The sequence below is a fragment of the Salvelinus sp. IW2-2015 genome, linkage group LG27 (genome assembly GCF_002910315.2).
Source record: "Salvelinus sp. IW2-2015 linkage group LG27, ASM291031v2, whole genome shotgun sequence".
Lineage (NCBI taxonomy): Eukaryota > Metazoa > Chordata > Actinopteri > Salmoniformes > Salmonidae > Salvelinus > Salvelinus sp. IW2-2015.
The window spans coordinates 30,635,129-30,656,864 of record NC_036867.1 but is presented as its reverse complement, the minus strand read 5'-3'; the positions used below and the strand labels follow the sequence as shown (position 1 = coordinate 30,656,864).

General features: G+C 41.6%; 1 protein-coding gene across 1 annotated transcript in view; it reads left to right on the top strand.

Moving 5' to 3' along the window:
* LOC111953484 (intersectin-1-like) overlaps positions 1-21,736 on the top strand; it is a 77,717-nt gene that overhangs the window by 12,404 nt on the left and 43,577 nt on the right. The window contains 7 exon segments of the mRNA XM_070435641.1: positions 16,742-16,803; positions 17,481-17,576; positions 18,233-18,296; positions 18,617-18,783; positions 19,423-19,584; positions 19,806-19,881; positions 21,641-21,736. Of these exon segments, the coding sequence (XP_070291742.1) occupies positions 16,776-16,803; positions 17,481-17,576; positions 18,233-18,296; positions 18,617-18,783; positions 19,423-19,584; positions 19,806-19,881; positions 21,641-21,736 (689 nt within the window). The 5' untranslated portion in view covers positions 16,742-16,775.

Below are 21,736 nucleotides of genomic sequence, written 5' to 3'. Positions count from 1 at the left end.
GAAGAGAGATCATAAACCATGTACCATGGAATGGGTACATCGAAAATCTCATCCAACTATTTTGGCAATTTATATGGCACAAGCTGTCAGTTTTTTTTTTTTTGGTCTTAAATGAAATTGGTATATGTTTTTATTTATCACACTTTTTCTTTAACCATTTATGCTTTTTAATCCTGGACCGACATACAAGTTCCTTACTTTTTCCCCCTTCTACTTGCCTCTTTCATTTTTGTGGTAATGCTGCAATTAATTGGTTGTAATTTTGGGTAGAGCAGACATTTTCAATATGTCTGTGTTAGCTGCATGTGTGACATAACTCCACCAGTTCTATTTATGATATCATTCACTAAAATAATACTTTTTTTTTTTTAAATTTCTTTGATAAATACAAGTTTTTTTTTTTATCAATTAGTATATTTGAATTTAACCACAATATTTGTTGTACTATTTGTTCCGTTCTTTCAGGTGGATTAAACTGAAATTGCACCCACTTTCTAAGGCTTGTTTAAAAAAATAAAATATTTTGGAGATTATTTCCTTTTCAAAACAACCGAAAGTGAGCAGGTGTTTAATCTGAATAAAGGGAAAAAGGCCTTCTTGAACATAGGATGAGACATTCGTACCAAATTACTAGAGAACCAGTTTGGATTTAGGTATAACTTTTTGATATGACTGATGCCTTTAGTGAGAGGTCTAATTGCTTTAATATTTAATCATTTCTGGCCCTCTGAATCATATTCATTATATAAATAAGCCCTTTTAATTTTATCTGGCTTTGCGCGTTCCAAATAAAGTTGAATATTTTTTGTTCAGATCATTTAAAAAGCAGGTCACTAGGTGTAGCAAAACCATAAGCAAATAGGTAAACAGTGATATGACTAAAGAGTTAATCAGGGTGATTTTTCCACAAATAGACGGGTATTTTCCTTTCCATGGTAGCAAGATCTTTATCTATTTTTGCTAACTGTTCTATAAAAAGTTTATTGGAGTGAGATCATTTTCTTTTGGGATTTGTATACTGAGTATGTCCACCTCTTTGTGATCCGATATGTTAAAATGGTACATTTATCATAATTTGATTTTAATCCAGAGAGGATAGCAAACAGTAATCTAGATCCTCTATGAGGCCGTGGAGAGAGACTCTAATTGTGGTTTTAAAAGAAAACATGAATCATCAGCGTACAATGACACCTTAGTTTTTAAGCCACGGATTTCTAATCCCTTAATATTAATTGTTTGATCTGATCTTAACAGCTAACATTTCGATGCAATAATAAATAGATATGCCGATAGTAGGACAACCTTGTTTTACTCCTTCTAGATAGTTTAAAACTTTCTGAGATGTAGCCATTATTTACTATTTTTACACCTAGGATTACTATACATAACTTTAACCCATTTTAAAATAAGAGATTCCCCAAAATTGAAAATATTCTAGGCATTTATATATATAACTCCAGTCGTACTTTATCAAAAGCCTTTTCAAAATCAGCTATGAAAACTAGGCCTGGTGTCCCTGATATTTCATTGTATTCTTTTGTTTCCCGTACTTGTCTTATATTATCTCCAATGTATAGTCCATGTAAAAAACCTGTCTGATTAGGATGAATAATATCTGACAATACTTTTTTAATCTATGCGCCAAGCATTTTTGCTAGGATTTTTTGCATCACAACACTGAAGTGTAAGAGGTCTCCAATTTTTTAAAATGGACTGGGTCTTTATATATACCACTTGGGTCCTGTTTCAGTAATAATGATATCAGACCTTCTGTTTGCGTGTCTGAATAATCTACAATTTATATAGGAGAGGTTAAAACAGCTAATAATGGTCTCTTGAGTATATCAAAAAAGCTTTTGTATACTTCCACTGGTATGCCATCCAGCCCTGGAGTTTTTCCATCCCTTAAAGGCCCAATTGCATCAAGCAGTTCCTCCCTTGTAATTTGGCCTTCACATGAGTCTTTCTGTACAGATGTTAATTTACATTATTATTATTATTAGGGAAAAAATCCATACAATTAGTTTCAGTTAGTGGAGATCGGAGGAGCCTGAAACGAACATATTCTTAAAGTACTTTACTTCCTCTTTCAAAATATCATTTGGTGAATCATGCATTTTTTTTGGTAGCATTTCTATATTGAAGTATGAAAACAGAATTTGGTGCATTTTCCCCCATATTCCATCCATTTTCGCTTTATTTTTATAAATATATTACCCTGGATCTTTCTTAAATAAGTTCCTCCATTTCTTTTTGTTTTTCTTCTAACTTATTTCTGTGCCTCTATGGTACCGTTTTTTTTTTTATTGCTATCTAACTGTAACTGTTAGTCCTTCAATTTCCTTTGTTAATATGGACTCTTTAGATTTAAATTGCTTTTGTTTTATAGATGAGTACTGAATTGCATGGCCTCTAAAGGCACACTTAAGTGTCCCATACAATACGGGGATCTGGTGTACCTATGTTATGTCTGAAAAAGTCAGTTATAAATTCTTCTGTCCTAGTTCTAAACAATTTATCATCTAGTAGGCTTTGATTAAATTTACAATATCCTCGCCCACGTGGAAATTCTGTAAGAGTAATATATATGCCAATTATGTGATGATCCAACCGCATTCTGTCCCCTATCAACACTTTTTAAAACTTTTGGTGCCAGAGAGAAATGGCAAATAAGAAAGTAGTCAAGACGACTAGCTTGATTAAGCCTCAGGGTATTTAAGTCTCCATATATCCACTAATTCCAATTATACATGACATTCATGATTTCCTTAAGTGCTTGAGGGTGGTAGTTTGTAGTGTGATTTCGTTTCCGGTCCATAGAGGTATTTAAGACCGTATTAAAATCTCCACCATAATAATAGAGTCTAGTGTTGCTTGTAGAGTTGATAAATTCTTATATATATTTTCAAAAGAAGCTTGGATCATCATATATTCAGACCGTATAAGGTTATAAGCCATATCTGTTTAATGCCAATAACATATTTAAATAATCCATCTACCTTGAGGATCTGTTTGGAACAATTTGCACATTTGATCAGAAAATTATTGTTAATTAAAACCATCACCCTTTTTTGAATTTCTTTGCCCATGGGAGAAATATATTTCCGCCCCCCGGTTCTTTTTCCACAAAACTTCATCTAAAAATTTTGAATGGGTTTCCTGTAAACAATAGATATTATATTCCTTCTCTTTTAGCCAGATAAATACTGATCGTCTTTTCTTATTATCTGCGTAGCCATTACAATTGTAACTGGCTATACTTATTCACCACTTACCATATGAGGACACACTTTCAATATTTTTATCAAAATATAATGTTTGTAAACGTACCATTTAAAAAGTAACATGATGATTGAGTGTCTATATAGCTGTTCCATGATATTTGCATTTCTACTAAGTAAACCTCCAATTGGTCCCTACTATTCCACCCGCTAAAATCCTCCCTCATCCTGAGTTGGTTGTTCATCCAATGCCGGCAGACCACCCTCGACCCCTGTCTCCCATAGCCCTGAACCGACTGGGATCATCCTTTGAAAAGAGCACACAGTGCCATTTACCGAATTGAAGTAGATCAAATGCATTTCCAGTCGCCCTCACCTCCTGATTTATATTATATATAGCTGTGGATCATCTCTATTGTCCCTAACATATTTTACTCCTTTGCAACAGTTGTGGGAATACACCATACACACACTCAACCCTTACCGCCGCACAACCATAAGCTCACTTTCAACAATTGCAGCCAACCCAGAGCCCAACTCAAGATAGGTCTTGGATTTACAAATGCACTTAGTTGCAGCTGCATGAGAAGGCCTGCAAGACCGTGCAAAAAAATGGGAAAAAATGAGAGATTTTATTTACCATTGTCACATCCTAGATGATGGAGGGTCAAATGTACACCTTTTCTCTGGAAACACCCACAATACGGTCACCGTATTGACCATATTCAGCATCTCCATGGCAGTCCGACTTTGATTTTGTGCCACCAGGGTCACAATAATATACCCCCTCTCTGAATGTCCGAGTGTGACCCCCTCCCATGGGTTACTTCAGCTAGTGTTGCCAGCACTGCACTGCTGGGTGGGGTCACCCCACCGGCTAGGTACAAGGTCGTCAAGGTTCTCATTAGCAGCTTTGAGATTTCCTTGTGTAGAATGCTCTCCCTTTTAGGGGGCTTTGGCTTTGCAGTACCAACCCTCAGAATCTTGAGGGGGCAGTGCTGCTCTTGGTCTCTGACCTTATTTTGGCTGCAGACCGCTTACAGCAGGCACATAAAACAGTTAGGGACTTCTCCTTAGTATCTGGGTCATTCTGGGTGTTTCTAGGGTATAGGGTCATGGACCGTACCATTAAAATAGGATCATAAATAATTATTATATGTAATTTCTTTTAAAAATGTAGTTCCCCGCATGATAGGACAATAATAATCAAATGTATCATTTATTTTAAAACTGTTCCACCATGATAGGACATAAATAAATAAGATGTATAATTCATTATAAAAGTATATCCATCATCTGAAACATTGAAAGCCCTCATACCCCGGCTCACAGCAATACATTGGCTCTGGGATATGCAACCATTTCATTACTCACTCACTCACTCACTCAACTTTCCAAACCTAACAAATAAAAATAAACACACCCACACCATCCACATATCTGTGCCTTCTGTTTACTTAGTTTTTATCTTCACTATGTTGAATTAGTGCTTGTGTGTTCAATTAGTTATATGTGAAGATATATAGAAAAGCTATATTTTTATTGTATTGTTTACAATCCATAACCGGGCTAGAATTGTGTTTATTTTCCTCACCTATGAGAACTTGGTATTTTTAAAATAACCATGGAGTAGTTTTGTGTCTCTGAACAACTGGTTATCAATATATAGTTTATCAACGAGAAGCTACTCGTTTCGCTTTTAATCTATTTTCTTTGAAAATTAGATACAGAACTTTACGCCGTTCTGCAATTTCTTTCGGAAACTGATCATTCATGCAATTTTGGTCCGAGCAAGTCTTTTACCCAGGCTTTTAACCATTATTTTATTCTTTAAATGAGCAAATTGGCAACGATTGGGCGTTCATACCTTTGCCTCTCTGTCCGAAGCGGTGTACACATTCAAGTTGGATTTTGTCGATAACTTTGCGTGGGATCTGAAGCGCTGTAAGGAGGAACTCTCTAACTACAGATTCAGGAACTTCCCCTTCTTTCTCCTGGATACCTGTAAGTACCAGATTCTCTCTCATGGATCTAGTTTGTATGTCCAGTAAGGCTTCCCTCAGAACGGTGTTCTCCTTTTTATTTCATTCATTTCGGTTTCAATCTTATTGACTGTCCCTTTTAGCTTGTGTGTTTCCTTCTCCAATGTCTCAGCTTTTTCATCACTCATCTCGAGGCTTGCCTTCAACTCTTTTATATCCTTACTAACTAATTCAAGTATACCCAGTTTGTCATTTATTGATTTTAACAGATCGGTTTCGACCTTTACCATTCCCGTGTGTGAAAATATTAATCGTCTGTCTGTAGAGTGTCACGTTTCCGTTTTGAAATCGGTTCCCCTGTCTTACTCTCCGTCATGTTTGCGTGTTGCTTGTTTTCGTAATATTTGTCGATAAATGTCTCTAGTCTTAAGATTTGTTTTGTGTTATTATCCAGATTGAAGGTTATCACCCACCAGATTATGTAGTACTAATATTTTAGTCTATCTTGCCGATATTGAATATTACGTTTTATCTTGAGGTGCTCTACATAACTTCGTTCAGTCCGCCATTACCTTTACGTCATGTTTTTTTTTATAAGAGAGCATATCTAACTTGCTAGTTGCTATTGACAAAAAGCTGGGTTGTGCCCTTGCCCTGACATCATTAGTCTTGCACAGGTTGGATTATTTTGCTTCTTTTGTTTAGCTAATGAAATGAATATCCCTCAAACACGTGTCTACTCTAGGATATTTCTGTCTGACATCTCGCCATGCCACTAGCATGCATTTGTGTGTGTGTGTGTTTGTCAGAGGGAGACCTGCAGAGAAAGAGAGAGCGAGTGGTTTTTACAGCCATGCTTGGCATTGCCTCACACACACACACACACCCAGTAGCCAACCTAAACCAAGGTCCACTGTCTGACTCTAGAAGCCATACCAGCTTGGCTGTCAAGAAAGATCATATAAATTATTAATGTGCATTGACTTTGTTGTTGTCAATGACACCCTACCCAACTTATCTTGATTTGAGGGGCATGACATGCTTTGATTTTGGTCACAGGGCCATAGCATAGAGTGCCTTTTGCCACACAGTTTCACTTTCCAGTGCTATAGCCTGCTGAGTTTTGGCTGACTTGTAGGAGACCCACTGTGCTGCTCTGGCGCCAATGATTGTGTACCAATAACTGAATTAGCATGCTTTGGCGTCTTAGCAGCAAAGGCTGGGGGAACTGCTTTGCTGGACTTGCATCTCCCTCTCAAATGGGGCTTCGGGTTTTTCTCGTTTATCAGCTTTATTCAATACCATAGAATACGGCTGGGCGGTATACTGTATTTGACTATATACCAGTATTGATGCATGGACCATTTGGGGTTTTTACTTTACCTTCTATAACGGTATTTGAATGTTTGATTTGTTTAATGTGATATGCCTTGTGTAACATCCATTTTTATAGTTTAAACCACTACGACGGTAGGCCGTCATTGTAAATAAGAATTTGTTCTTACTGACTTGCCTAGTTAAATAAAGGTTAAATTAAAAAAATTCAAAGAACTTGAGTCATCCCTCTCCACTCCGTTTTCCACACAGACCTATCCCCACCCGATGTTTTCACTTTCCTTCTTAATATAATCCACAAGCGTTATAAAATGACACTTAGTTTCTTTTTCTTACATCTGCAAACAGCTAGTTTGTTTTTCCTTAGCATGTTTTAGCCGTACGATCAAGAATTTAGCACGAGGCAGTTTAATTTGGAGACCCAAATATGCTAATGCGGAACAGCACCCCCTATAGTTGCAAGAAGTTAATCATGTTAGCCGCTAATGCTAATCACTAGTTAGCTGGCTAGCTATTAAATATACTCAGTCAGAGCAAACGGAGCTAGCTATACAGCCTGATACCAGTGATGGGGTATGCCTAAATCAGCGTGTTGTTTGTGCAACAGTATCTTCTAAATGAAAGAGGAATAGGAGAAGCATGAATATGTTACCAACATAAAGAAACATTTAATGTAGCCAAAAATTATAGGGTCTTCTAGGAAACACTGACCAACACTTTGGTTCCTACCCTGTCACAACAACTCCTCCCTGACATTTTCATTTGTTGTCATATCAAACAACACTGTATTTAAAGTGCCCACTAATATTTATATTCCACGGGAGGACGGCTCATAATAATGTCTGGGATGGAGTATAATGGCTGGAATGGCATCAAACATGTTTGATATCATTCCATTTACTCCATTGCAGCCATTATTATGAGTTGTCCTCCACTGTTATATTCTAAATATAGAATTAGAATAAACATTCTATTTCCATGATTCCAAATGTTCACCCAAGTGTGTTGATCTAAATCGCAAGTCAAATTACAATTGCAACAATTGGTGAAAAATAAGTTATAGATTTTTAGATTTTTTGGGTTGATATGAATAGTATAAAACATTCAGAATGGAGAGACCCATTGAAATCACTTAGAATGTATGCTGCCACCCGAGGGGCACGTACTACTCATAAAGCAAATTTCTAAACATAAAATACTGTCATACCGAGAGAGAAAAAACTGATATGATAATTTGGCCAAATCGCCGAGCCCTACTATAGAGTCATGGCAAGAAAACACAGAAAATTGCCCTGCCTGGTAAGAAATGCAATCTTGTTGACGGTAGGTAGATTCACAATACACATAGTATTGACTTGGCTTTTGAACTGGGAATTTTCCCCTAAGGACTGAACATGGTGTGGTTATTGCAGAGGGAATTCCAGACTTATCTTAGCGCAGGGAAAATGGCCCACCAAACCTCCTAATCGTTTCTGCGTTTTTACATTAACCTTCGACTGAGCTGATCTGCATCGGGGCTTATGGGCTGACTGATAGGCAGCGGGCTTGTGCTGTGTGTGTGTGTGTGCATGCATGTGAGAGAGCTTTGGCTGCACAGTTGCAGATACTGCAGCGCTCCTATCTATCGCCCCATGGTTGCTCAGCTACAGGGCAACCTTGACTTGACATTGGCTGGAGCATGGCGTTTCAGGTCCTCGACAGGAAAGTGTCACATTAAATCTACCCACCAGCAATCCACACAGTCAACTGCAGTGCATTTTTTTTCAGCATATTTAATTATACTGCCAAAGCAACATGATATAGGTTACAGCTACATATGTTTCAAAGAAGCAGGCAATGCTGTTGCTACCCCAGTGGCACGTTCCCCACCTCAACCTTTTGACCCTTGACCAGTGAACCAGAGCTGCCCTTTGGTCACCAGACTGACAATTGGTTGCACAGCATTCACTGCAGGATCTGTGGGCCAGAGATTGACACGCCATCTGATAGTTAGATAGTTGTCTGATGGTTTCTTAAACACCAACTCCCTTTTATCCAAGGTCATGTTAGTTTGATGAGTGATAATTCTGATGTTGGTGCTGCAGTTGGGAGTAGGATTCCCTCATACTGTCTGCATGCAGTTTGGATCTCTCTTGGAGATGGTGGAAATAACTGTGTGTGTTGCACAGTTCTCACCTCTGTTGTACAGTGCATTCGGAAAGTATTCAGACCCCTTGACTTGCCACATTTTGTTACGTTAAAGCCTTATTCTAAAATGTATACATTTTTTCCCACCCCTTCAATCTACACACAATATCCCATAATGACATTTTTGCTCATTTATATATGTTTTTTTAACTGAAAAATAACCTTTTAAATAAGCATTCAGACCCTTTACTCAGTACTTTGTTGAAGCACCTTTTATCAGCAATTACAGCCTCGAGTCTTCTTGGGTATGACGCTACAAGCTTGGGACACCTGTATTTGGGGAGTTTCTCCCATTCTTCTCTGCAGATCCTTTCAAGCTCTGTCAGTGTTGGTTGTCGCTGCACAGCTATTTAAGGCTCTCCAGAGTTGTTTGATGGGGTTCAAGTCCGGGCACTGGCTGGGTCACTCAAAGACATTCAGATACTTGTCCCGAAGCCACTCCCGTGTTGTGTTGGCTGTGTGCTTACGGTTGTTGTCCTGTTGGAAGGTGAACCTTCACCCCAGTCTGAGGTCCTGAGTGCTCTGGAGTAGGTTTTCATCAAGGATCTCTCTGTACTTTGCTCCGTTCATCTTTGCCTTGATCCTGACTAGTCTCACAGTCCCTGCTGCTGAAAAACATCCTCACAGCATGATGCTGGCGCCACCATGCTTCACTGTAGGGATGGTGCCAGGTCTCCTCCAGACATGACGCTTGGCATTCAGGCCAAAGAGTTCAATCTTGGAGAGATTGGAGAGTCCTTTAGGTGCCTTTTGGCAAACTCAAAGCGGGCTGTCGTACCTTTTACTGAGGAGTGGCTTCCATCTGGCCGCTCTAGCATAACGGCCTGATTGGTGGAGTGCTGCAGAGATGGTTGTCCTTCTCAAAGGTTCTCCCGTCTCCACAGAGGAACTCTAGAGCMCTGTCAGTGACCATCGGGTTCTTGGTCACCTCCCGGACCAAGGCCCTTCTCCCCCGATTGCTCAGTTTGACCGGGCGGCCAGCTCTAGGAAGAGTGACACCTCTTTTTATTCCTTTCTTCAGTCGATCCAAATGGGCCTGTGTCTGTGCGACTTGGATCACTTCGTATGTCTGTGTTTTGTTAGCTTTTTCTCCTACACTTTTTTTGTTTGGATTTTTCACAATGCTTTTTTTGCCGCTATTAGTATTCTTCTGAGCAGCTCAAGGACACTATAAAAGTCACTTGATGACTTAAACAGCCTCCCCACCTGTGCAGGGATTTTTCTGACATAGGCAGCACGCCCAAGGGTTTCTAAGTCCAAACTGAACATTTCCAAACTATGAAGTATTGATTTTGTTATTAAGTTTGAGCACAAGAACAGCATTAGCCATGGCATATTTTCCTGCAATTATATGCATTATCTTTAAAACTGCAAAGTTTRCTCAGCTCCATGGCAGAATATGTAGAATCCCTGGAAATTTGCTTTAAAACTGCAACATTTTCTCTCAGTTTCATGGAAAAATTCTGCAAGAAATTTGCTTGAATGCTAAAATTGCTAAATAAATAAAAAAGATGGGGAGCTTCTATCGTCTTCTCAAATTAATCCGTGCCGACAGCGCCAATAAGTTTTTTTWGCATAAAATAATCTTTATTAAAAAAAATGTTTTTTTTAAATGACAAACATAATAGATTTAATTCATATGATTACAAATCTGTTTTCACATCAATAAATGGCTTCATTATTCAGCTACTTAACATGATTTACATAATTTAAGTGTCCATGGAAGTTTTTGTAGGTCAACTTGTTTTTTGGAGTCCAGCGTTTAGAATAATTTTTAATTCTGTTTTGATTTGTTTGAAAATTGTTTGAGGGGACAAGTTGTTTTATAGTCATAATACATTTTGTCTTCCAAATCTTATTGTTCACAATGCAGTCCACCATAGATCTTTAGTATTGMCATCCATTTGAGTGTCAAAAACACAGTGAAAGACAGTCTTGCAATTTATACATATATCAAAATCAATTCTTCTCATCAGGTTACCATATTTATTTAGTTCTGTAGCAGTTCAATAAAATATGTTTTAAACTCCATCACTACAATCTGGCATTGCCACGTCRCCTGCCACGCCCACCACCTAAGCCTCTTTTTGATCATGAAAAAACACTCCTGTGCCKTTAGTCAGCCCCACTTGGTGCTGTTCACTTTAACTAGTAGGGTTGTGACCCGCAATATCTTTTCCACAGCGAAAATGAAAACACAAAGTAGGCCACCTATTTGGTCCTTTTTAAAACCTGTTGTATGTCAAATATTGTGGGCTATAGCTTGGAAAATAAATAAATGTGACTGAATGACAACATGATGTTTGCTTCCAACATTAGGGCTGTTTTTCTAAATAATGTAAATCTGGTTTGTTTTGTTTCCTTGCCATGATATTAATGAGGATCGCGTTACTGGTAGGGTCTCGGCCCTAATATTTAGGCCATATCAAATCAGATTTTGTCACATGCGCCAAATACAACAAGTGTAGACCTTAGAGTAAAATGCTTACTTACAAGCCCCTAACCAACAATGCAGAATAAAGAAAAGGTTAGAAAAATGTCAAATAAATGAAAGGAAAAATTGTAAAACAATTAAAACAATAACGAGGCTATATTAAAGGGGTACCGGTACCGAATTAATGTGCAGGGGTATGAGGTAATTGAGGTAATATGTACATGTAGYTAGGGGTTAAGTGACCATGCAGCGAATGTGAAGGAATGTATGTATGTGTGTAGTGTCAATATGTGTGTGTTTTGTGTGGAGTCAATATGCATGTGTGTGGGTATGTGGTTAGTCCAGTGAGTGTACATGGAGCCTGTGCAAGAGAGTCGGAGCAAAAACATATATAATAAATTAGAATAAAATAAGGCGGTCAATGCAAATAGTCCAGTTAGCCATTTGATTAACTGTTCAGCAGTCTTATGGCTTTGGGGTTGAAGCTGTTAAGAAGCCTTTTGGTCCCAGGCATGCCGCTCCGGTACCTCTTACCGTGCAGGAGCAGATAGAACAGTCTATAACTTGGTTGGCTTGATTCTTTGACAARTTTTAGGGCCTAGCCCTAATAGGATGACAGTCCCTCTACTTAGCCACTTTTGTCCTCCAGTGTAGCACTGCTTTTGACGTCAACATTACAGGCAAGAATGTGATAACCGTAGCGGCACYACTTTCACACCAGAATGTGTCTAGGCGAGGATGGTGAGGGTGAGGGACGTGAAGTGGGGTCTATTATTACCCCTCACACTGTCCCGTCACCCCATGCCCCACTTAAGGCAGAGAACAAAAACACATRGACTTCCAGTTCCACATAGGGTTGCAAAGGGTCGGAAACTTTACGGTACATTTCCAGAATTATTTTCTGGAAATTTTCCGTGGGAAGTTAATTTTGCTTAAATTGGCTTATAACAGTGAACCTTTTTTGTGGGATACACATAAGGAAATTCTAGGTCTTGTGGAATATTTTGGTTAAACTATCCCCAATTAAATGGAATTGCAACCCTCTGCATGCACAGTGTATTCTTCCATCACATGTGCAGTCGGTGCACTCTTCCATCACATGTACAGCTGATTCTCAAGATCTTGCATACATATTAGATGCTATTGAGCCCACACTACTACACTGTCTGAGCCAAGGACTACAAGCTTTCTGGTAAGTTTTGATTACAATACTGGGTGGGGTGAATATACACTGCTCAAAAAAATAAAGGGAACACTTAAACAACACAATGTAACTCCAAGTCAATCACACTTCTGTGAAATCAAACTGTCCACTTAGGAAGCAACACTGATTGACAATAAATTTCACATGCTGTTGTGCAAATGGAATAGACAAAAGGTGGAAATTATAGGCAATTAGCAAGACACCCTCAATAAAGGAGTGGTTCTGCAGGTGGTGACCACAGACCACTTCTCAGTTCCTWTGCTTKCTGGCTGATGTTTTGGTCACTTTTGAATGCTGGCGGTGCTTTCACTCTAGTGGTAGCATGAGACGGAGTCTACAACCCACACAAGTGGCTCAGGTAGTGCAGCTCATCCAGGATGGCACATCAATGCGAGCTGTGGCAAGAAGGTTTGCTGTGTCTGTCAGCGTAGTGTCCAGAGCATGGAGGCGCTACCAGGAGACAGGCCAGTACATCAGGAGACGTGGAGGAGGCCGTAGGAGGGCAACAACCCAGCAGCAGGACCGCTACCTCCGCCTTTGTGCAAGGAGGAGCACTGCCAGAGCCCTGCAAAATGACCTCCAGCAGGCCACAAATGTGCATGTGGCCTGCTGTTTTTTGTCTTGTCTTCTGCTGAATAGGCTACGTAGCTAGTTGATTACAGCCGCAAGTTTCCAAGAACAATTCTCCCAATCATCTGTGTGCCGTCTTTGTGTCTGCTTGCTGTCTGTCACAGGAGTTCAACTTCTGACCCTGCATTGGGCCATGCCCTCCCTCAGACTGCATACCTCTGCTATGACATCATGTGCGGCGGTGCACTTGTCAACTAGCCCCAGCCCTAGGCGTCTAGCCTGTCTGTCTTATAAGAGGCGTTCCGCCACAACAGGAGCATGCTAAGTGATCAGATTATGCGGATAAATCCACCTTCCCGTCCCAGACCAGTGACATCAGAGCCCGGGTCCTGTCTAGCTGGAACAACAACAAGCAAACTGACAATTCCATAGAATCCTTCTCTAACCTTCCCTCCCTGTCTGTGTATGCATCCCAAATAGCGCCCTATTCCTAATGTAGTGCACTACCTTGACCATAGCCGTATGGGCCCTGGTCAAAAGTTGTGCACTATAAAGGGAATAGGGTGCCATTTGGGATTCCGCCTATCCTATGCCTCTCTCTCTGAACTGTCCTTTTCAAGACCCTGGGTCACAGGGAAACGCTCATCACCACCAACGACAATCCGAGTTAGATAAGTTAGAGGGAGAAACTAGGTCAGAGGGAGTAAACAGCCTTTCCTACCCCCTCCCTCATTTGCTTGGTATGTGTGAGGCGTGCGTGTCTGWGWSWSWYWYWGTYWYYSGRGTGTGTGTMTGTGATGAGCGTGTGTGATGAGGCTCTTGTGCACCTCTCCAGGGAGATGTGATGTGAATGAAGTGTAGGATGGTGAATCGCTGTGGAACAGCATGGTAATCTGCTCTGTCTCTGCTCTTTGTGTTGACTCAAGCCTTTCTGCCTGGAGGACAGAAAGAGAAGCTGGCAGCAGCGTCAGTGCACTGCTGGCCTGGCTTTGCTCTTACGAAACGGAACCCTTCAAAGTTCCAGAAACAGTCACTTCTGTAATTAACGCACACGAACAAGCTTTTTTCTCTCTTTTTTTTTTTACCAAACAGAAACTGCCTAGTATGGGAATGTCGTAGAAAATGACTTTTTTTTTTATGAACAGAGAGAAATTTACAGTGTTGCGTCTGTGTCGTTGAAATGTTTCAGCCTGCTTGGAGCTCCCGCTGTGAGGGCTGTACGGGGGGGGGGGGGGGGTGGTCTGGCTCTGATTAAAACGCCTTGGGGGGTGCTGCTCCCTTCCCCCATGTCTTTGTTTTACTGATACTCAGGCTATGGCCGTCCTCTCTCACCATGACGTTTACACAGCTGGGATATAACATTGGCCTCTCCTCCCTTCCCTCTCCCTCCCTCTGTATGTCATTCATTCACTTTATAGAAACATGAAGAGGGCCCTTCTGTCTGTCCTCCATCCTCCCCTCATGTGAAACCCACCCCAGGATGTAGCTAGGCCATTTAAGGCCAGAGTTCTGTCAAATCAAATGTTATTTGTCACATGCTTTGAAAACAACAGGTGTAGACTAACAGTGAAATGCTTACACACGGGCCCTTCCCAACAAACCAGTGAAAAAAGAGAAATAATAGAAACATAAAAAATAACACGAGTAATGATAACTTGGCTATATAGACTGACTCTGTACTGGTACCCAATGTGCAGGGGTACGAGGTAATTGAGGTGTATATATGTAGATATAGGGATAAAGTGACTAGGTAACAGGATAGATAATAAACAGTAACAGCAGCGCATGTGATGAGTCAAAATAGTTAGTGCAAAAAGGGTCAATGCAGATATTCAGGGTAGCTATTGGTTATCTATTTAGCAGTTTTATGGCTCGGGGGTAGAAGCTGTTCAGGCTCCTTAACAGCTTCTACCCCAAGCCATAAGATTGCTGAACAATTAATCAAATGGCTAACCAGCATATTTACATTGACCCCCCCCAACCTTTGTTTTTACACTGCTGCTACTCACTGTCAATTATCAATGCATAGTCACTTTACAAATGACCTCAACTAACCTGTACCCCTGCACATTGACTTGGTACCGGGACCCCCTGTATAAAGCCTCGTTACTTTTATATATTTTTATTTTGTAAATAATTTCTTAACTCTATTTCTTGAGCTGTATGGTTGGTTAAGGGCTTCTAAGTAAGCATTTCACGGTTAAATCTACACCTGTTGTTCGGAGCATGTGACGAATAAAAGTTGATTTGGTGCATCGGCACCACTTGCTGTGCGGTAGCAGAGACACCGCCTYGTATAGAGGTCTCGGATGGCAGGGAGCTCGGCCCCAGTGATGTACTGGGCCTTACGCACTACCCTTTGTAGTGCCTTACAGCCAGATGCCAAGCAGTTCCATACCAAGCGGTGATGCATCCTGTACACTGAGGAACATGATGCTCTCAACCTGCTCCACTACAGCCCCGGAGATGTGAATGGGGGTGTGCTTGGCACTCCGTTTTCTGTTGTCCGCGATCAGTTCCTTTTGTTTTGCTTACGTTGAGGTTGTTGTCCTGGCACCACACTTCCAGGTCTCTTACCACCTCCCCGTAGGCTATATATTTAATTTTAATTTTATTTATTTAGCAGAAACTTAGCCAGAGCGACTTACAGGAACAATTAGGTTTAAGCGACTTGCTCAAGGGCACATCGGCAGATTTTTCACCTAGTCGGCTCTGGGATTTGAACTGACAACCTTTCGGTTACTGGCCCAACACTCTTAACTGCTAGGCTATCTGCAGCCCTGTATCATTGTTGTCAGTGATCTGTCCTACCACTGTGTTGTCGGCAAACRTAATGATGGTGTTTGAGTSGTGTGTGTCCAGGGTCCAGTTGATGAGGGAGGTGTTTAATCCCAGGGTCCTTAGCTTCGTGATGAGCTTGGAGGGCTTCTGTGGTGTTGAATGCTGAGCTGTAGTCAATGAACAGCATTCTCACAAAGGTGTTCCTTTTGTCCAGATGGGAAATGGCAGTGTGGAATGCAATAGCAATTGCGTCATCTGTGGATGTATTGGGGTGGTATGCAAATTAGAGTTGGTCCACGGTGTCTGGGATGATGGCATTGATGTGAGCCATGACATGCCTTTCAAATCATTTCATGGCTACAGATSTGAGTGCTAAGGGGCGATAGTCCATTTAGACGGGTTACCTTAGCGTTCTGCATGAAACATTACAGAATGGGTTAGGTAGAGGTTGTGAATGTRGACCTGTRTAAAGGTCTTACTCACATCGGCTTCGGAGAGCGTGATCACACAGTCGTCCGGAACAGCTGGTGCATGTTTCAGTGTTACTAGCCTCGATTCAGTGTTGTTAACCAGATGACAATCCACCTGTACATAATGGTTGCGTCTCAAATGGCACCATATTCCCTTTTCTAGTGCACTACCTTTGACCAGTATCAATGCACTATAAAGGGAATAGGGTGCCTTTTTGGGATGCACCCATGACAATCATTTGTCAGTCAGTGCAACACTACTGACTGACTCACTGTACTTTACAGTCAAGTGATGCGTTTAGGCCTATCTACCTATTACCAAACAGGTTATTACAAGTCTCTATTGCAAAATGTTTACCTGTCTGTTAACAGCTTGCAGCCTGGCCTGCCCTCCCCTGATGAAAGGAATAGAAAAAGGCATAGAACATGAAACGGCTTTGATTTCCTTTTGAGGGGAGCTTCTGTCTTTTGGGAGTTGGAGGAGAAGCGCGAGGAGAAGAGCGAGGATATAGACACTGTAGACTAAATGTTGTTGCCCTTCCTGTCTTGTCTTTCAGGTGTTTGCAGCTTGCGGCTGCAGTTGACTGAACAATGGCTCAGTTTCCCACGCCCTTCGGAGGTGAGTGCCACCCAACCAAATTGACAGCCGTCTGCCTGGCACACCGTGTGTGTGTATGTGTGTGAGCGCGCACGCGCATCTGTGTTTGTTTGTGTCACAAGCGTGTATGTGTGAGTGAAATGTATGCCCGTGCAGGTGTGTGTGTGTCCTGATCTCCCTCTGCACATGGATTAATGAGAGTTGTACTGTAACTTCGGCACAAAGGAAGGGTCACTATCAAGTTATTACTCCCAGGAGGTGGAAGCCTGCCTGCTGGACTGCGTGGGCTGCATCCCTAATGCCACATTCCTCAAAATCAACTCTGAACCTCAAAGCCATTTCCACTGCATTTTAGCACTGGTCCCCTTTAATCATCAGGGACTGATTTAGACTGAGACACCAGGTGGGTGCAATTAGTTATCAGGTAGAACAGAAAACCAGCAGGCTCCGTACCTCGTAGGGTATGAGTCGTATACCCCTGCCCTACATTGTGCACTATATAGAAAATGGGGTAGCATTTGGGATGCAGCCATGGTGTATGGTGTAAACCTCAGATCACCAACCACCACTTAATTTACGCTCTCTCCCCCTCCCATGACTCACCTTAATGCTATGTTCCATGACTATACGGAGACTTAACTGAGCCCCCCACACACACACAGGCCAGGCGAGAGCTTCAACTGATCTTTCTCTCTCAGGGAGCCTGGACGCCTGGGTGATCTCTCTGGACGAGCGAGCCAAACATGACCAGCAGTTTGTCAGCCTGGCCCCCTCACCAGCTGGCTACATCACAGGTCAGCTTCACTCACAGCAGGGGAGGGGAGGGGATGGACAAACGAAGGGAAAGAGCAGTACAGCATCATGTCAGGCAGAAGATACTTGAAGATAGCAGAAGATCATTTCATAAGGACTTTCTCTTATATTATACACACACACACACACACACACACACACACACACACACACACACACAGTACCAGGTCAAAGGTGAAGGGGTAATGAAGCTTGGTGGACTGAGGCTAGGGCGGGCTTGGTGGACTGAGCCTTTTCATTCCCTACAGCCCACACAGTAGCAAGCAACTTCATTCTCTACTCATCTCACTGTCAGAAAGGACATTTCAGTCACTCACACTCACTCATATGATCATCTGATATCATTGCATTGGTGTTTTGATTTTCAACATAACCTTGCACAACCCCGACACCCTTTTAGAGAAGTGTAAGTGCTTGTTTCACTCGGCTATTTCAGCAACAAGTCTTTCGCAAGCCGCAGTCATTTCATACTTCTCAAAATGTATGATTTGTTCAAATTGAAATTTGCATTTGATACCTCTTGAAAGAGGAACCAACTGGCCTCTTTCTCTCTGTTTGTTTGAATAGATATATCCATAATGGTGTACAACAGACTCAACACTATTATAATATTATTTTCCCTTCTCATTGTCCGTAGGTGACCAGGCCAGGAATTTCTTCCTGCAGTCAGGCCTGCCCCCTCCCATCCTGGCACAGATATGGTGAGTGACTCCTCTCACTCCATCTCTCCCATTCTCAACTCAATCCACTGTTAATGTCAACCACTGCTGTCTCTTTGTTTGCCTTTCTCTTGTTTTTGTCAATCTCCTCCCTCTGTCTTCCACTCCACTTTCACTCACTCTTTCTTTCTCTCTCTCCCCCTCTTTCTCTCATCCCCCTCTCTCTCTCTCGCTCTTCAATTGCTTTATTGGCATGCCATCCACACGGACATATTGGTAAAGCAGAGATTCACAACAACAATGAGAATAATCAGCATAATGTAATCGTATCTTTACTTTCTCCCTCTCTTGCTCTCTCTCAGGGCCCTGGCCGATATGAACAATGATGGGAAGATGGACATGCACGAGTTCTCCATCGCCATGAAGCTGATCAAGCTCAAGCTGCAGGGTCACCCCCTGCCCCCCTCTCTGCCCCCCTCCATGAAGCAGCCGCCACTCACCCTGCCCCCACCACCCACCGCACCCTTCGGTAAGGGACTAGACAGGGGCAGGGTGCTTCTCAATAGTCTAAAGGGGCTTCCTTTCCTCCATCTGTAGTGATCTGTATAGCAGTGTGGTGGATGCAACAACAAAAAAAGTACATATTTGCTTTAACCTGTCCACTTGTTCTTTCAGATCAGTGCAGGTGATGTACAAGAGACTAGGAGATTGTGCCACTAGGCTATGCGATACACCCATGTTACAGTCCCCATTAACTAAATGGACTTTAGAGTGCTCGAAGCCAACTCTGCCATATCATCTGCCCCATCTATGTACATAGCTAAATGTTTCACTGGGGAAATGTAAAACCTTTAACTACTTGACTACCTGCTATCTCAAAGCACAACCATAATGTGCCGTTTCTGGTATTTGAACAGGCAACGCTCTGGGTCAATATACTGTTGCTCCCCCTGACAACCAGGGCATATTGCTGTGCGCTGCCYGACTGTTGTTCATTTTCAAGTGAATCAGTTAGAACTCGGTGCTTGTAGTCTCCTCGGCTTTGAATGAGTGGGGAAAATAATAATAATGAACACTGTGTTAAAATAATAGGCTTGTCAATAGAAAATGAATGATGGTCTGTTGTCTTAAGTTCGTCTGACATACCTTACTTCATTCTATCCTGCAGGAATGCATGGTTTAGGGGTAATGCCAGGCCTCCCAGCAGTCCCTCCATTACCCATGCCCCCTATGCCAGGGGTGGGTATGTCCCCACCTCTGGTGTCGTCGGTGCACCCGCCTGTACCCCCCATGGCCAACGGCACGCCAATGACGGGCTTCTCCCACCAAGGTATGGCCCAATCAGAATTGTCGTTAGACACGCCACTGAATATTCAAAGTGGAGTCCTAGTGAATGACAGTGAAGCCCTCTGGCAACGTTTCAGAGCATCTCACTTTGTTMATTTAATCCTTTCTTTACCTCACTAACAAGTTCCTTTTTTTGTTGTTGCGATTTCCCTTTTTTTATATATATGTATATATATTTTTTATCTCTCCGTCTCTGTCTCTCAGCCACCACGCTCAACAAAAGCTCTTCTTTCAACCGCCCCGGTGCCAAGCTGCAGGGCCAGTCTTTTGAGACTTCTAGGTGAGTCACATGTCACCCACTTGGAAGAATGGCCCCTGCTCGCTGGGCCCAAACTCAAAYGGACAAATGTAGCTGTGTTTGTGCTTAGAKTGCTGCATCCTCTAATTTTATCAATTTTATTATTTTTGAACACACAACAGGCTAGCTCATTAAAAAGCCATCACTTAGCGATGAGATCCCTCTGTTAAAACGAGAGATGCACAGGCTARGTCCCGTGTCGTCAGTTGAAGAGCAATTATTCTGTCCAGACTGCTTTGCTTTCTAACATGACTTAAAAATAACTTCAWGTTCAAGTTTCAAAGTTTATTGTACATTTTTCAGAAGTTAACCCTTTACACTTGTGGGAGTTGGCCTATAGGGATAAGTTGAAATGTTTCTTACAGAATAAATGTGAAAATCATATACATAAGCATGGTAGCAATTGAAAGGGAATCGTTTGGAGATTATGGGTAAATTATTAGACCAAAGTTGAGGACACACACGAGACTCAGTCCAAACATTACACTGATTTTCTGTGCATTTTACATCTACTGTACTTTTCGCTGCATTTGTTGATAACGAAATCTGAAAGTTCTCTGGTTACATTCAGTTACATGATAAGAATATTCTTGTTAAATGTGGGGTAGGTGCAACATAAGACAAYACATTTTGAAGGGTTTGAGTGAGAAGACTAACTGGTGTCTCCAAGTGGCCACATACACCTCTCCGAAGTGTGCACAGTTCCTAAGTTATTTCAATACACTTTTATGACTCAGAGGAGTCTTCAACTATAAGGTGTTTTTTATCTCTCCTAGCTGTGCCGTTGAGGAACTAGAGCAAGCACACTTGTTTGGAACAGCCCTGCGTCCCTACAATCAAACAATTAGTTGTTTAAGCAATCCAAAAACAGACAATTTATAAATTGCAATCTAGGTCAGGAGGGCAACGCTGGAAGCTTGTTCTATTGCCGACATGACTAACTAAGTTATAAAATATGATCTTACAGTGTTAGGCTTTCACAAGGCAGTTCAGAGAAACAGATTGTGTAATTTTGGTGCACATAGGAGTCATGAGGGTATTCAGGTGTGTGTTCCGCCGCAATTTTGTTTCACAATAGACATTCTGTTCAGAACAACCCAGGGTATGACGCCATGTCATCTTGTAACTGTACATCAAACATTGTGATCATAAACGTTGACACTGTATATTACATGAGTTTTATGATGAAATGTGAAGTGCACATTTGGACTCACGGGTGTTTGGCTTGCTTGTATGACATCAAAGCTGTATGTCTTATCCTCGACGTCTCATCTTTCTAAATACATCAAGTCTTCTTCATTCACAGCGTTTCCTTGACTCTGACAACAAAACATTTGCAAAAGTTGCCCAATTAGTGGGAGGGATGTGGGGCAACTTCTTATCATGTGCGGCTCAAGTTCAGAATGTCTGTCAGTCAAAACCCACACAGCGCTGTGAAGCGTAGAGCCTGAACTCTGATGTTATTTATAGCATGTTACTGTACAGCCACTGCATTCCAATTTAGGCGCTTATCAGTGTCCAAATCTGCCATTTTCAACCCGTATACGGGTACGAGTGTAAAGGGTTCAAATTGAAATRTGTCTTTGTCTTAAAGGCATTTTCCAACTAGCTCATGCATAGACAGCACAGCAAAAACACACAACATGTAACACAACAGTACTATAAAAAAAACTAAGAATAGATACAAACAAACATACAAAAGACGCTTTTAATAAGATACGTCTCCCCCCTCTCGTTTTAGCGCCCCTGTGCCCCCCCAGCCCCCCATTGACTGGGCTGTTCCCAGCTCGTCCCGGCTAAAGTACCGGCAGCTCTTCAACAGCCACGACAAGATGAT